Source organism: Dermacentor silvarum, chromosome 10 (genome assembly GCF_013339745.2).
Source record: "Dermacentor silvarum isolate Dsil-2018 chromosome 10, BIME_Dsil_1.4, whole genome shotgun sequence".
NCBI classification, from domain to species: domain Eukaryota; kingdom Metazoa; phylum Arthropoda; class Arachnida; order Ixodida; family Ixodidae; genus Dermacentor; species Dermacentor silvarum.
This window is the reverse complement of record NC_051163.1, coordinates 18,020,215-18,038,139: the sequence shown is the minus strand read 5'-3', so window position 1 is coordinate 18,038,139 and position 17,925 is coordinate 18,020,215. Positions and strand designations below refer to the sequence as shown.

Genomic DNA, 17,925 nt, shown 5'->3' with positions numbered 1-17,925 from the left:
TGGTGCAATTATAATGAAGGGCGCTGTTATAAGATAGGAATGACGTCACATATGGCGCGTGTCATTGGTGCAAGTCAATCGTTCGATTTAGTGCGGCGAGACTGGGCGAATCACACGGAAGATTCACGGTTTACCGATGATTCCCTCCGGAGCTTCGCCCACTCATCATCATTCACCCCGTGGATATGCGGTGTTTTTTTTTTCTTCATCAATAAAGGAAGCAATTTTTTCTAATTAGCCTAGCATTTACATAAGCCGACCAAAGTCATTAGGCTACATGTGAGCGGACTCCAGGTTGTTCATCTCTCTTTCAGAGGTGAAGAGCAGGTGCACTGCATTTTTGGGGGTAGAGCTTCTTTGTAATTCTTCAATTGTCATCGACATAGGGGGGCCTCCACTGCTTCAGCCCATCATCTCCGGCCTTTCCGAGGGATCTTAGAGGATGGCGTCAAGACCTTTGCCCCCGACAACACACAGGTAGTGCTATATCATATTGAGCTATAAAACGCTTTATTGGCCAGTGGAGCAATCAACGGCGGCTTTTTGGTGTTCTAGATTCTGATACGGTGAAAAAAAAATATTTGTCAAAAACTCACTAAAATTGTCAGAACGACTGCTGTGGTTTTGTACAATAACATATAGAGTTATACGTGAAGGCTTCGGCTCCAAGAGCAATCCCTGGCTCTGTCAGTTCATCACTATGGATGATATGTATTAACGCAAACTAATATGTAAAGTGACCGCTACGCCCTTGTGTGATTGTATAATGCTGCATGCGATTGTGCTATTTTTGTAACATTACATGAAACGTCGGAAAAAATCAAGAGTATGTAGGTTGTAGACATGATACAAGATGCAATAAGCTTTCCCTTTGATAATGCGCGCGATGTTTTAACCTTGTACATGCTACCGCGGTGGGTCATATGGTCAATAGCGTAACTCGATAAGAAGGCAAAAGATTCTGCTTAAAGTCTATAGAGACCTTCCACAAACAGTCCAAATTCATCTTCATATAAGTGTACTATCACAGCGGCATCACGCAAAGGGCGGCCACTAGGAAGACGACGACGAACAGTCGGTCGAGCGCGTGGGCTACCAGGAGCCACTCCCTGGCCCGCTCCTGGCCCAGCCTCGTGACCGGCTGCGGCAGCGAAGGGTCGTCCGCTCGCGAAGGTGGAGCGGTGTGAGCCGCTCCCTGTCTCGTCAAGTCTAGGTGGCAGAGGCAGAGCGCCGCGCCTGCCGACCCTGTCAGCAACCGGATCACGGAAGCCGGAACCTCCACCGGAAACAGCACGTGCTGTGACGTCACGTTGAGGAACGCCACGGCGATCGCGGCGACCACGGCCTGCAGCAGCATGGCGCTCTCCAGGAAGAACACTGCGAGCGGTGAGGGTGACGTCACGATTCCACCCATAGTGAACGGATGAGGTAAAAGGTTTCACAAGAAGATTATTATTAGAATTGCAGGAAGCGAGGTTTAAAACCGTCAGCTTTCGATGAAGTGACCATTATGAATATTCGCCCCTTTTCGGGAGATTATAATTACATCGGGAAGGATACTTCTTCTTTCTGGGGTTTTACGTGTCAAAACTAGTTCTGATTATGAGGCACGCCGGAGTGGAGGGCTCCGTATTAATTTTGACCAGCTGGGGTTCTTTAACGTGCACTACAACGCAAGCACACGGGCGTTTTTGCATTTCGCCTCCATCGAAATGCGGCCGCCGCGGCCGGGATTCGATCCCGCGATCTCGTGCTCAGCAGCGCAACGCCTTAGCTAACTGAGCCACCGCGGCGGGTAGCGGGAAGAATAGACGTCGCGCGTCACCTCATCTTCTTTGCCCTGTTGTTGCTTACTTATCTTGGGTGGTCTATAGGAATCCCCAAGAAGAGGGACCATTCTGCGCAGCGTGAGGGCAAGCAGCAGCATGTTGATGCAGCACAGGGTCAGGCGACGGCTAGAGTTGGCGGGCAGGCAGAAGACCAGAAGCATCAGAACCACGCTCGATAACCAGGGCAAGGTCACGGTGAACAGGTACTCCGAGGAACGCCTCCGGAGCCGAAACTTCAGCTCCAGGTACGTCCTGTGGTTGCACACGCGAACAACATTAGATGCGTCTTGTGATTCTTCAGGGGCTTGGTTAGCACGTGACCGAGTGATCGTCTGATTCGGTAAAACGTTAGAATGAAGTGCGAAAGTCGGGGTGAGAAGGTTAGCGATTTTAACTTAACGTAATTGTGTTTATAAGTGCGGAAAGTACAAATAATAAAGTTTATATTTTCGGAGAAATGAAAACGTACGGCAACGCACAAAGCTGTGATAACGCTCAACTGATGGCGGTTATGACGATGACGACTAGAAGCATGATGACGATCCGAAGCATCGTTTTTAGTAATGGGGGGATCTCACATTGCCGCAAAGCTCGTTCTTTAAAAGCTTCTTGTGCAGTTAAATCTTTTGAATACGGCCTTTTGAATACGGCCTAATGTGTTGCAATGAAGTGGATATGCCAACAACACGCAACAGAGCGTGCATTGATCTCACATTTAGCAAGAATGGGTCTCGAATAGATGTGCAACCAATTGCAGTTTACCATAGCGACCATAAGGCAATGATCAATCTGGTGGCCAAGTGAGTGGAATTAAAAGAAAGCAAAAGTAAACAACTAAGTTATGTGTTGTGTCTTTTCAACCATTTAACATAACCACCAAAATTTAAAAACTTAAAATATAATTAAACGAAACCAACAGCTGGGCCTGGTCTTCCATCTACACATAGTGGAAGGGCTCTGAATTTTTTCTACAAATTTTCACGAGGACTACATAGCTCAGCTACGTATACTAGCGACGCGAATTTTCACGTGATGAAGCGATTAAGAGAAACATCAGGTCAGTGCTTAATTTGGACGAGGAAAGGAGTAAATGAGATAGCTGCGTGTGAATGACGCAGGGACTTAGATAGCCAGTTAGCAACCGCGTACAAGAAGTCCATATGCCCCATATCTAGTATAATATCAACATAAAGGGATCCAATAGGAAACCGCGTATGTTCCCGTATATCAAATTTGGAGCAAGCGAGACATGTCCAATATGATACACGTGTTCATATTGAACAGCATAAGTGTTCTTATAAGAGATCAACATCAGTTTATATAATCGTACGGGTAATGCATCCCGTGATAATGCATCACGTGCTTTCTTTATACGGAATGCTCATATTCAGATGGGAATATTGATTATGGGGCACATGAGTTGTTTAGCGACAGTGTAGCGAATGGATGAGTGATGGAATGAATGATAAGTGAGGGGATAGCTCGAGTGACTAAGATAATAAAAAATCGATTGAGACTGATGTCCCCTGGTGCGTGAGTGAGCCATAGACTGAATTAGTTACCAATTACCGTACCTGTTAATTTGATTACTCTTGCATACTCCCAAAAAACAGTGAACTTGAATTACGGATTTATCATGCTTCGTGAAAGATAATGGCTTCTCCGAATATCAGTAATGATTCCCACCTGTTCAACAGCTCACCGCTGCCCCACATCGGGAACACCGTCACTTCCCACTGGTGGTCCTGCCAAGGCTTCAAGGTCCAAGAAAAAAAAAAACGACCGAATAACAAAGTTTATCCCGAAACAGTCACATGAAAACAACGGGTCAAATCTATTCAAACAGCAGGATTGTTTGTCGCTTGCCTGTCTACTGTTGCTAATTCAGTGTACAAACGATAGAAGCTCGACTGTTGAAGCTATAATACGGACTAAAATTCCGCCTACAGCAATTAAATGTATCATTAACACTTCATTCTCTACAAATAAGTATATCCTCTCTTGAAGTCATGTTTTGCCAGCTTATTACTTAGTAATGCGTTGTGTTGCACTGTGCAATAAAATTTATAACGCTACGTGTTCAATATTGCCTTATGTCCTGCTATGTCACACTTCGTTCTCGCAAAATTCTATGTCGTTTTCCTTTCCATTGACTGCGGATCGTTCTTAATAACGCCTATTGTACCTGGTCCAAAATATCAGCCTATAGTCGACTATGGACCCAAATGCTTTTCCGCGAATGCGTTATAGAAAAGGCATGAAAAATGCAAGTCATTATTGTTTAACAACTCTGATCACATCTGTACGCAATAAAAGTAGCTTTTGCACATCACTGCACTTTTATTTTAAGTGTAATTTCGATTTCAATTTTCAATTCGTTGCTTCGCTTAACGGCCAGCAGTTCATAAAAGATATGAAATCCAAACGAATGTTCCATAGTCGGTGATTGTATTGGAGCCTCCACTATTGCACCCAGACAGTGCGCTGCACGACAGACTGTTAAACACATTGCGCAAGGACATGTGTATACGTTTACGTTTAATACGCACATCTGTAGCAGTCAGGGCGTTCTCAGCTAGGTCGGCCACAGTGTCGTACTGCTGCATGTCGTCACTGTAGGCGAGCGACGAGAAGCGTATCTTGCACGTGTGCTCGTCCTTGGGGAAATCGGCAAGATCCATGGGGCACGGGACCTTGATGCGTGCATACGGAGACTGCAACATTGCGACAAGGCATCGATTAGATTGCAACTACGCGTCGTTGGTGGGGCTTTATCCATCATTTATTTAAAGAAACCCTAAAACAGAACCATCACATATATGCATCCAAATTCATAATGGTCATACGTTCTAGAATTCGAAGCTATGTAATAAAGGACTTGCCACGCTCTTCGAAACGGGCAAATAACTGTATAAAATGCCTATGTATTTCGAAAACTGCGATTTTAAACAATACGTATGGTGCACCTAATACGAACTGACTTGTGCACAGATATCTATAGGCTCGCGTGGAGGGAATCAAGCCCTATAGTAACAGATTCACTTCATATCTTCGCAACATACCATTTCTCTCGACTTTCAGTGGCCGTTGAAAATTAAGATTCCTACTTCAACCGCGAACAGCAGCATGGTCGATTCTGTCGCTCGAAATCATGCTCGCTTCGTTCCCATCAAAATTGCATGACAAGTTCTCGGGCGGTTGTCGGTCCCTTTAATCCCATGCTGCTAAATATCTCTCCAAAAATAAATAAATATCTTTCTTGCCGTGGGCGGATGCTCGATATGCCATAAATGGCGTAATAATGAAGCACAAGTGATGGCGCCTGCTCGAACTTCCAGAACCAACGTCCCATAACGTCGCAAATTTTGACAACGACCCGTCGAATTGTTTGTTTATATAAGCAAAAGCACCAAGATTAGCTCACTAATTAGTCCAGCAGAGCCCACTGCTGTTATTCCTATTTCTGAAAATTGATTACAGCTCAACAATGTCGGACTCACACACGCATGCACGGAAGGGATGTGCACTGTGATTACCTGAAATATCTGGCCGCTGTTTTCCAGATACACGTCAGTTGTACTCGATGTGAAAATCTTCGGGGTTGCTAAGAGGGGGGGGGGGGGGGGGGGGGGGACAAAGTTTGTTTTAATGAGCATCGATTGGTAATATTCACTTCCTTTCCTTGTTTCACAGACATGGTGATGACCGCTAACTGAAACTTTTAATAAAGAAACACACGTATGCATACACAGCCACAGTATGACAGACCACCTAGCCCGACTTACTGCCTTGGACACGTTGAGGCTTGTGGTTTGCCTCGTCTTGGACATGTTTGACACCAGGCACCAGATGGTGTAACGCCGGCTTATGTTTTCTTTCTGATGGCGTTCCCGTGTGTTAATCTAAATGTCTACAACTCCCGCACACCGTAACGTTACACACAGTCATTGCGCAGAACGCACGTAGGGCCTCGTATACGCTGTTCTATATCTGTCGAATCCCACTCGCATTTATTCTATGTCCTCTGTTCTCTAAGTGACGGGTGGTTTCAGTGCGGTTACGGGAGCCTATCAGGCCAAATCAAAGAAATGCCTGGCGAAAGCCTAGTGGAGAAATTGCACGCTATTGAAGAGGTTAGCGTCTTAATTTTGTTAGTTAGTTTGTTAGTAAGATAGTCAGTCAGTGAGTCAGTTAGGTTCTTTGCATGCTTGTTTGTTTGTCTGTTAAGGAACGGGAAGCTATATAAGCCACATCATCATCATCATCAGTCCTATATTTATGTCCACTGCTGGACGAAGGCCTCTCCCTGTGATCTCCAATTACCCCTGTCTACATAAGCCACATAAGAGTCAGCAAACCGAATATGCAGTTAGAATTGGAGCTACCCATTTCCCTATGTAACACACCACGCACATTCCACAAACACAGCAACACACAAAGAAAGCTAACCAGATGAAGTGTCGTATATGCACCCGCATTAATTATTAAACATTCACGCCATCTGGGCTATAGATACACTACGCGCGCACACGCCAATGTCATTTTGTTCTAGTAGTCCTAGAAACAAACACTCAATGTAAGTATAGTGCTCGCAAGAATCTACAAATCAACACAACTTCATTAGGCTGCTGTCCACAAGGAAATCCATTAGGGCTGCCAAAGGAAAGAGACGACTTGGGATGGGTGAGCTGGGCGAGCGAGCGAACGCAGCCGAACAGTGATTTCTCACGCATTCAAGACCGACAGATCGGGAGTCCAGATTTCACTCGTTGGAATGTCCAGGGATGTAAGACCTCCGTAGTCGCTCGAGTTCCAGGAGAGGGCCTCGTCCGTCCACACCTGTACATTAGAAAAGTGTGGAAACAGCGCATAAGCCATTGCTGATTTTTTACGTCACTGTATTCATCCAGATGTAAATTCAGGATGTGGTTATCCAGCCCGAGAACTAGGTCATTAGGAATTAGGAATTAGAGGAATAGTAAATGAATCTTGCAATAGAGAAAATAAAAAAACGGCTAGGATGCTGCTGGCGAAAGGGCAGAGCACACACAAAATGAAAAGACGCAACTTCTTATAGGGCAAAAGTTTGGGTCATGTTCGATGGTTTGCTAATACGAACTATGGGTCTTGTGGGCAAATACTAAGCTTATACGGAAAGTAAGGATAATAGCTTGGGTGGTATCAAGCCACCATCCGGTTTCAAACCGTTTGCTCATAATATGCATCCATTCATACATACGGGAACATGAAAGCCCTCTAATGCTTTCTGGAGCTGGAAAATATAGACGATGTACCGATAAGTTCGTAGTCACACAGCAAGTGTACAAATGTGATCTCCACGCCACCTAGGTATAATTCTCACCTGAGAAGCGCAAAAAAATATATTTCTTGTGCTGTCTGCATTGTCACTACGTTAGTGACAATGCTAACGTTAGTTTACGTAAGTTAGCTTACGGATCGATGCTTTAGTTTTATTGCGATTGAAGTTATACTGACACTCGAAGCATCGTCTAATTGTGGCACATTTTCGACGGAGCACGCGTGGCCCGCTGCTTGGTGGGTTAGAAGGTCTCCAAGCACGCGACAGACGTGCAGTGTGTTTGGCTGCAAAAACAACGATCGGCCCCTGCAGCTGAGCCAGGGCATCCGCCTACCGCTACAGGAACGGGTGCTGTGAGCGCAAACGCTAAATACAGTTCTTGCAGTGCAGCTGCGCGCATGCAGTGGTCCGAGTGGAAGGGACACTAACCGCCAAGCTGACGACGACGTCGATTTTCCTTCGGTGTCATCTCGCGCCACCGAACACCTGCCCTCCAACCTCCGAGTGAGAATCACCATGGTACCACTGCCGCGCAACATGCACCCCGGGCACAACGCTGGGCGCAATCATGCAAGAGCGAAATACCTCAGAAATCTAGCTAATTAGTCAGCCTACCCCAAATACCCTACTATACACGGATGCGCCATAGACACCACTCCCACGAATATACACAATTGGAGCAGCGCTCGATCAACACCTATCGCGACGCAACTTAACCTCTATCTCCGTACCTACGAAACAAATATCAGAGGCGGAAAAGCGTGCCATAGCTATGGCCATTGCCCAGACCGTCCAAAACCTTCTTCGCCCAGAACATATTCATCTTCACCAGATCGTCTCACAACACACATGCACACCGCATTCTCCCCGCTGAACAACATACACTACGCACGTTCCGACTTGTCTGGACTCATATAGCCTGCCTCTCTATCTCCGGTCATGACTGAGCATATGCAGCCACCCGATATCTCACTCGCCGGGAGCCGGAGGAAGAGCTGTCCGACCCGGAAGAGGGGGACACAGACACAGAACCTCTAAGTATACTGAAACACTCTCGACTATACTCATATCGACTCTCGACTACTCTCATCTCGTGCACTAACGAGCAGCCTACTCCTGCAGCTAGCGTTACGAGACACCTGGTACAGCTGTTATAGCGCTGTTCTTACAACGCAGCAGCAGTTGCCTCGCGGACTGCGTAGCGCCAACATGTCGCGGCGTGCTCAGTAACAATCAGAGAAGGGACAGCAACGCAGCCTTCTTCAGAGTCCCGATGTTGCTTCAAACGTAATTATCAACAGTTACAAAAGTTATACCTTGCGGATACATCACTCGAACAGACACCACTTTCTTGCGTGCCTTACCGTGTAGCCAGCAATTCGAACATATTAAGGCGGAAGGCTTAGATGGCTCATGGGTCGAAAAATCCGATGTCCGGCTATATGGCACCGAAATTGTGCGCCACCGAAAAGTGGCACCACTAAACCCGCGACCATCGGTGGGAATCGATCCGACGACCTTTGGTGTTAGTTAAGGCGAAGTTAATTAAGGCAGAGTTAATTAAAATACAGTTAAATAAGGCACTCGGATCCACGACTTTTGGTTCACATGGAGTCTGCTATATAGACTCCCCCTCACGACCATTGGTGTTAATTAGGGCACATATAATTAAGGTAGATTTATTAAGCCACTCGGGCCCCAATATTAAATGGCAGCAAAATTGATGGGATTCGAACCCACTGACCATTAGTAGGAGTCCTTAATCCTTAACCTTAAACTATAAACAATGGGCTTGAACAGACCGTTGCATGATGTTCTTCCAATCATTTAATTATTAATCCTACGAAAACTCAATTCATGATTTTCAGATCAAGCCAAAGAATACTACCTAGCACGCCTGAAATAACTCTAGATGGTCATCACATTCCCGTTTCAGACTGCGTATCATTTTTGGGCATCAAATTAGACTCTAACCTGAAGTTTTCTCAACACATATCCTTCATTAAGCAAAAGTGTACCTTCGGGATCAGAGCATTAATCAAATCAAGAGCGTATTTTTCCAAAGACGCGTTATTATCTTTATACTTTGCCTTCATTCACAGTCACAATAATAAAGCATTGTTTCCTGGGGAAATACATATTACTGTCATATCTCGTCTATTCAGCACTTACAGAATCAAGCAATACGCATTATCACTAACAGCGGTTTTTTTTCGCGAGTGCTAATCTGTTACTTCGTGAAAATAACATCCTTCTTGTGTCGAGCTTGTTCAAATATCACCTTACAAGTATGTTCCATAAATTACTTAATAAACAGCTTTCATACGAATTCATATATTCCAGTTATCTCATTAATAATAACAATACCAGGTTTGCACGTAACTACAATTTTCTACTACCTATGGTTCATTCTAATTATGGAAAAATGACATCGTCATTCACGGCCATAAAACTATGGAATGATTTGCCCAACACAATTAAATCTACATCCTTTCATGCATTCAATCACGCCCTTAAGCTTTTTTACTTGTATAACTAAGATTACATCAATAATCACGCTATCTTTGCCATTTTTATGTATTGACAGCATTTTTATGCACTATAAGATTGTATACTAACAATTGTTTTGTTTAATTTTTCTATGTTGTATTTTACGCGATTGTTTTTTGTTTGGTTTGCGTAACTTGCTTAACTTTCATACGTTTTTTCAATGCTCTTATTAACCGAGGGTCCCGTTGCAGTCTTTGACTTTGGGACCCTCGTCTGTATATTATCTGTAACCTATTCACTGTATTTATAGAATAATAAACTGAAACTGAAACTGACTAATTGTTAGAAATGAACCAGGCAGCTCTGTTTTTAATGAGCTCAAGCATTTCAATGAGGCATTTTTTATGGAAAGAACAAATACAAATAGATGAGGCGAATTCCAACTGTGGACGAATAAATGTTAGATAAGCTAATTATCGAACGCAGCTAGGCAAGTTTCTCAGGTTTCGGCGTATGAAACCCAATGTTTTCGATGCTTTGTTGCAGATTGTTGAAATGTGACAGGACCATGAAAGATTTGGTGTGAACTGGATTCCGAGATATTTGTACGACATATCTTTGGACAGGGAGGTGTTATTGATACAGTAGTGGAAATTAGAAATATCATGCTTGTGGCTAAAAGTCATATATTTGCATTTAGTAGGGCTTAGAATCATGTGCCAGTTGTTTCACCAATCAGCAATAGTGTTATGATCATTTTGAAGGGCCAGGTCTCTGAAGTGATGGTAAACAACACAGTCGTCTGCGAAAAGACGTAAACGAGATGAAATGTTATTGGGAAGGTCATTAATGTAAATTAGAAAAAGTAAGGGTCCAAGCACGCTTCCATGTGGTACACCAGAGGTTACGTCACATAGTAGAGAGGAAAACCCATTGACAACTGTGAATTGTTGACGGAATGAGAGAAAGTTGCGAAGCCAAGATATTGTGAGAGAATCAAGAGAAAGGGTACATAATTTAGCAAAAAGCCGGCCGTGAGAAACTCTGTCAAATGCTTTTGAGAAATCTAAAAATTATATATAATTTGTTTGCTGGTTTTTTATTCATGTTAAATTGCAGGTCAGTAGAAAATTGAAATATCTCGGTATCACACGAGTAGCCTTTCCTAAAGCCATGCTGATTTGAAAAGAAGAAGTCATTTGGTTCCAGATGGTTGTAGATGTGAGTAGCAATAATATGTCCAAGTAATTTACAGCATATGCATGTTAAAGAAATGTGACGACAGTTATCAGGCGAGTTTTTGTTACCCGTTTTGAAGCCAGGAATGGCGTTTGCTATTTTCCACTCGGAAGGCAGCTCTCCGGATGACAATTATTTTTGCTCAAAGATATGACACAAGATCTGTCTGGAAATTAAAATGGTGTTTTTAAGAATTTTCGAATTTACGTTGTCCACTCCGGCAGATGAGGACAACTTGAGGTTGTTAATTAGAGATGCAATACCCTCGGGCTTAATTCTGATGGGCTCCATGAATGGGTAGTCGCAATCAGGGCCGCGATTTTGTAGCGATGCCTTATGACTTATTCTATACTAGTCTCATCATCCACCGCTCACGGCCGGCTGATCCCGTTGATAACGCGAGCGAACCGTCGCTCCGACCACTGACAAAGCGCGATAAGCGCGAAAAGGCATTATTACTTTAAAGGCATCGCTACAATATACCGGCCCTGGAATGATCTTCCTTTGCAAACACTGATGCAAAAAAATTTGTTAAACGCAGCGCGACATTCAGTGCCAGTGATTGGTAAGCCATCAATTTGTGTAGTGATATGGGGTATTGCTTATTTTCGCGAGATATAACTTGCCAAAACTTCCTTGGATTAGATTGCAATAGCGACGGACGATCGCGAGTAAAATATTTGTTTTTGGCAGTGGTAATAGCAGAGCAGTATGTTTTGAGACACTGTTTATACTGATCCAACAGAGGCAGAGAGGAAGCAGATTTAGCTTTTCAGTACAGGCGCATTTTTTTTATTCCGTAATCGTCGTAGGGCCTTGTTGAACCATGGATTAGTTTTATCGTTAGATATTGTAATGAGGGGAACGTGCTCCTGTATTTGCGCAGAAAGTTTGTGTTTGAAACGCGACCAGTTATCTTCGGTACATCGTTGGTTTCTCAGTGGGAAAAATACCTCATTGAAAAATGTGGTAAGTTCAGTGTTAATTTCACCATATTTTGCCTTACTAATGTCTCTAATCCTTTTAGATGATTTACCTGTAAACAAACAAGGAATCAGAATATGAAACTGCACCAACTTATGATCGCTAAATCCGTCAAGATACATAACTGGCCCTATGGTTTCGGGAGCAGTGGTTAGAACTAAATCTAGTATGCTGCAATCACGGGTACTCTGGCTAATCACTTGAAACGGGTAGAAATCTAGAGTTAGGTTGATGAATTCGGCTGCAGCATGAGACGTAAAACCCCAGAATTAAATCAGAATTAAATTAATTATACATTTGCAGTCCAGGTGCCCAAATCGGCCAACACTTTGCTGGTATTGCGTCTGGGCCTCGTGGCTAAGGCCAACTTTGGGCGGCAGACAAAGCAGCTCAGTGTTCGTGATCCCGCGTTCTCAACCTCCAGTCAGCGTCTCATTAGCGTTGGCTTCAGCGTCCACGGGCATGCCGGGATCCCGCCTGCTGCTAATCTATAGCCGGTGACAAGTTAAAAAGTACGAGGTAATATGTACACTGTCCAACTAAAACAAATTTGCATGAGCCAGCCAATTAGGTTCACTAATCTACCTGGCGTGAAACCGTATCGTGTGCTTGAAACTATTTTCTCCATAAAGATTGGCCTCTTTGTCACTGGTTTCAAGATGAAACCTAAACGTCTAGGCGCATTTCATAAGTGGTCCTGATGTCGCTGCTCAGCCAACGGTAGGTAATATTTGAGCTTGAAACAATTAGCTTCTATTTTGCAATTAGCCTAGCATTTACATTAGCCAGCCAAAGTGATTAAGCTACATGTGAGCGGACTCCAGGTCGCTCATCTCTCTTTCAGAGGCGAAGAGCAGGTGCACTGCATTGTTGGGGGTGGAGGACCATTGTAATTAGAGAGCCTACATGCAACGCCGTTTTACGGCTCCCTAATTGGAATGCTTAGGTTGTCACCGACATATGGGGCCTCAGCAGCCTCAGCCCATCATCGCTTGCCCGTCCGAGGGATCTGCCAGGCTGCCATCCACACCTTTGCCCCCCCCCCCCCCCCGCCCCCACAGAACACAAGGAGCGCAATATCATATTTAGCTAGAAGGCTTTATTTGTCGGTGGAGCAATTACCGAAGGCTTTTTGCTGTTCTAGCTAATGAGAAGGTGAAAGAGAAATATTTGTCAAAAACTCACTAAAATTGACAGAACGACGACGGTGGTTATGTGCAATAACATGTAGCGTTAAACATGAAGGCTTCGGCTCCAAGAGCACTGCAAGTGGCAGACACCATTCGGTATGAATCCGAGGCTGACATTTATGATTTTGCATGTACACTGTCGTAGTGTTTGTGATGTGTCGCAAAGTTAATGTCAAGCAGACGCAATTTACTGTTCTGTTTGCTCATCTGTTCTGTTTATATGAAGTACGATGTATTGCATGTGTGGTACGTTATATTGCATTGTATACGTTCATACAACAGTTGTACGCGTGCCTACGGGTAAATAAGTTTCCTTGTCAGCTATAGATAAAATGTAGATTAACAAAAAACCTTGCACTCGGTCGCACAACGCCTGCGACAGCGAAGCTGGGCGATCTTAGCCCAGCATTTTCCGGAAGTGCGCGCGAACTTTTCATCCTATTACTCATGACGATGACAATTTCTTTTCGCGCGTCTCGGACTTACGGCCGTCACTGCGCGTTGCATAGCGCATCTTGCAACACCGACAACGCGTTCCAGGACACCCGCTCTGTGAATGCGCCTCTCTCTCCCTCTCATAGCGCGCAAAACCTCTTCATCTCGCAGAGCACGAGCGTGCGAACTCGCCAGCTGTGGATGAAGACGACAACGCTGGAACGCAATCATATGGTTCGCATAAATGCATGCTCGGCAAGCCTGGTTGCATAGCCTAGTGGATACGACGCTCACCTTGTGACCGGGGGTACGCGGGCTCGAATCCTGCCTCGGCAAGAAAGTTTATTTGCATCATAGTTTCTTTATACGAACCAGAAATTACGGCTGGCTTAAACAGCTTCGCTGTTAAAACTAATTTGTAAAGTGACCGCTACGCCCATGTGTGATTGTATAATGCGGCATGCGATTGTGCTATTTTTGAAACATTACATGAAACGTCGGAAAGAATCAAGAGTATGTAGGTACTAGGTTGTAAACATGATACAAGATGCATTAAGCTTCCGCTTTGAAACTGGGCGCGCGATGTTTTCACCTTGTACACGTGACCCCTCCAAAAGCGTTTCCAGGTTGTCCACGTGCTCAGCCACGACATGTAATAGCAATCCTCGGTTATTTGATTAGCGACTCGCGGTGGTTGCAGTTCTCGCATCACCTGCATCTGTTCGGGCGGCATCCTGCGGCTGCCCCTCTTTCTTTTCGGTTTGCGATCTCTTCAGTCGTGGGGGACTGCTGCTTCATTTGGAGCCATTCGGAATACTGGGGGGAGGCTTGCCTCAGTACGGTTCATAAAGATCACGTGACAATGCACTACGATACCCTCATACTAATGTGCTCATTTCGTGCTACTCGGAACATATTGAGAGTGCCGTCATAAAGAGGAATCTCCGGCCCAACTTTGACGCACACTATTCAAGTAGAAGTGAAACGCACAAATGCTGTTCCGAAACAATGCTATGGGCCGATAATAAAGCAATTTCTTGCATTTGAGAGGGGGACATTAATTGTGGTTACTGTATGAAGCGAAATTTGTTTTAGAGCCTGATTTTTTACAAAAGTTGTATAAGATTAGCAAGTTCGAAATAAATATAGAAGCGCGAAGATTATAAATCCCTCAATCTGCACCAAGAACATGTACTGAAGTTCTCTAACTACATCCGTTAGAACATACAAAGCGTACAAAGTTGATTTATTAACTTATCTCGTACGTGAATTCGTTACAATGTTTACAAGGGTTTTGCAAAAGTGCAATAATTTATAAGTGTTCTATTTTGGAGCCATCCATAATACATCAATTTTGTTCGCATTCGGTGTAACTATTGCATGCACTGTATATATATATATATATATATATATATATATATATATATATATATACATTGCGATCTTTAACTAGCGATCAAGTCAGAAGGGCCTTGCAAGACATTTCCCGGGAAAAAGCGGCAGAAGACAACGGAATAACGGTTGATTTAATCAAGGATGGAGGAGATAGGCTTCAAAAACTTGCGGCCCTTTATACACGATGCTTGACGCCTCCAAGTATATCAGAGAGCTGGAAGAATGCCAGCGTTATACTAATCCATAAGAAGGAGTCGCAGCTTCGCTGGCTTCCATCTTCACAGTAGTGGAAGGGCTGTGAATTTTTATTTAAGTTGCACACACCCACCTTGCCAGTTAAAACTTGCATGACTTCATGAAAAATTATTAGATCTACCCTGGAATGCAAATTGTAGAGTTTGCGACCAACCCCAGACAATAGTACATTTCTTTGATCTTTGTCATGACGTATTTTATTTTTGGGCCATCCTACAAAGAACTATCAAAAATTAACTTCCTCTCACGTCTTACGGTATACGGTTCCTTCCTTTCAAAAAGACACTCAGTAATACACCGTATGATTTGTTCATGTTATTAGGACTTTATTCATTTTGGGGAAGCCGCATGATCGACAGACATGCCGAGCCACCTCGCTCGACGAGGTCTGTCTTTCGAGAAGAGGCTGCTCAAGTACGTAGTGTGGTTGGAAACTTTGATCCCGTGCTTGAGTGGACTTCGCATCTGGACGCATGTGTTTGTTTGCCTGATTTTTGCGCTTTCATCATTCTACACCAGCGGCTGCTGCTTATGGCGCGGCCGCGCTGGCGCCGTATCTTGAAAGCGATCTGCAACGTGGAAAAAGTGCGCGCCCACGCGGGCCTCATCTTGAAAGGATCTGCGACGAGGACAAAGTGCAACTAGTGCCGGTAGCTTCGAAGGCGTCGTGCTTTCGACGTTTACTTTGCGTCGAAGCGAGAGACGGCACGAAGGTCAATGCGCTCGCTACTGTCGCCGCGCTTCCTCACTCCAGCGTTTTGACGGCGAGTTTCCGGGGTAATCGAGCGAGATGTGTTCATGTTTACCTGTGCGCGCGTGACACCATGCTTGTTAATTTAGTTAGTAACCGAGTGTTTACAAGTTTATACGGCTGATAAAACTACTATCCTTACATCGTACACAGCTGTCTACTAATTTGCTATCACAATCGATGCTTCGCCTTTTGGGCGAGACTGCGAGCATTTTTTTCGAGGCCATTAATTTATTTTGTTTACAGGAACCTCCATGTGAAACGTGACGTCAATCCGAGCATGTTTAACATATGTCACAGCGTAAACTGTTCTGGGCTCATTCTGTAGCTCAACTGTAGCATTCACGAAGCAGGGAGTGACGTAACTACACTTTCGTATGTAAAAGAACCAGCTTAGCAACTGATTTGTGTTGTGACAGTGCTATGGGAAGGCCACGTGTAGGGAGGACTCCTGAAGAGCAGCGTGCATACGAGGCGTGGCGAAAATATTGAGTGCATTTCTTCTGTCTCTGGTTCACTCTTTGTAAGTGCACGAAGTAGCGGCGCCAACAAAGTCACAGGCCGTTGAAACGTCTTGGGCTAATAATTCTGTAAAGTGCATGTGAATGTCGCCATGTGAATCATTTCAAGCTGCATCGCAAAGTGTAATCGTTCTAGGTGGCGTTTACAGCTTCGCTGTCCTAGGGAGCCTACATGCAAGCGCTGTTTGCATGTAGGCTCCCTACGCTGTCCAATCACCTTCACAGCGTAAAGGTGGTCCCTTATTTCGTATAGCTTTCTACTAATTTGCTATCGCAATCGATGCTTCGCCTGTCGGGCGAGACTACGACTTCATTAAATCACAGTCGGCGTCCACGTTGGGGTTCTAACGGCTCTCAAATCACGATATTGTAAAGCAGAACCAATTGAATATGGCATTTTCGCTCTTTCAGTATTTTTATTGGCCATATTGAACTTAAAGGCTTTAGTTGCCTGTGGAGCTATTCACGAACACTGTTTTGCTTTGCTCCTTTATTAGACGGTGAAAAAAACATTATTGTCAAAAACTCACTAAAATGGCCAGTTCGATTGAGGTGGTTATGTGCAATAACACGTAGCGTTATGCGTGACGACTTCGGCTCCAAGCGCAGTGGATTTGGGTAGCATTCTCTGTCTGCAAACATATGGTTGAAATCTCTTGACATGAAAGATAGAGCTGCAATCTACGCTGTGAAGGTGGTGGGACAGCGAAGCTGTGGCATCACCTGATCTGATAGACCAATGTGACGTAGCCTTGAACTGGGTCCTGTTACATACAGCGTAAGCTGTTAAGGGCTCATTTCCATAGCCGTTTTGGTTGGCGATGGTGTCCGCCACCGCCGGTGACCATCGCAACTATCATCGAGAATGAGGAAAAGAAAAACCCTTTTCCCGCCCGGATCGAAGCCGGATTCCGCTGCGCAGGAGTCAGCTACTAGTTACTTCAGTCAGCGACTAGCTTGCTAGGTTGTAGCGGGAAAACGCCCTTCACACTCGTCCTATAGCGCGCGAGTAGACACGCGATGTGAGATGCGCCCCGGGCACGGAGTAGCTCCGGGTAATGTGGATACGTCCATACTTTGCATTGTAGTTGCATAATATTACACCAGGTGGCAAGCCATGTAGCAGTTTTATAGGGAGCTAGGGTGCCTACATGCAACGCCGTTATAAACGGCGTTGCATGTAGGCTCCCTACAGTTTTACAGGTAGCGGTACAAAATAGATAGAGAAGTATTGAGGAAGAAAAAGAAGATTAAGGAGTTGTATAAGAAATCCTTGACGAAAAATGTTGGGGCTAACGTTAAGAGACAGGAAAACAGCGGTGTGGATCAGAAAGCAAACGGGGATAGCTGATATTCTGATTGACATTAGGAGAAAAAAAATGTAACTGGGCAGGCCATGTAATGCGTAGGATGGATAACCGGTGGACCATTAGAGTTGCAGAATGGGTACCAAGAGAAGGGAAGCGCAGTCGAGGATGGCAGAAAACTAGGTGGGCTGATGAAGTTAGGAAATTTG

General features: G+C 44.6%; 1 protein-coding gene across 1 annotated transcript in view; it reads right to left on the bottom strand.

Annotated features, from left to right (window-relative positions):
- Window positions 1-481: 481 nt before the first annotated feature.
- Window positions 482-17,925, bottom strand: part of LOC119430895 (neuronal acetylcholine receptor subunit beta-4) — a 40,177-nt gene continuing 22,733 nt past the window's right edge. Inside the window, exons 4-10 of the mRNA XM_049657484.1 lie at window positions 6,559-6,668; window positions 6,215-6,222; window positions 5,366-5,433; window positions 4,379-4,543; window positions 3,516-3,583; window positions 1,855-2,081; window positions 482-1,377 (exon numbers count right to left, since the gene is read on the bottom strand). Coding sequence (XP_049513441.1) covers window positions 1,025-1,377; window positions 1,855-2,081; window positions 3,516-3,583; window positions 4,379-4,543; window positions 5,366-5,433; window positions 6,215-6,222; window positions 6,559-6,668 — 999 coding nt within the window. The 3' untranslated portion in view covers window positions 482-1,024. The remainder of the gene's footprint in view (window positions 1,378-1,854; window positions 2,082-3,515; window positions 3,584-4,378; window positions 4,544-5,365; window positions 5,434-6,214; window positions 6,223-6,558; window positions 6,669-17,925) is intronic.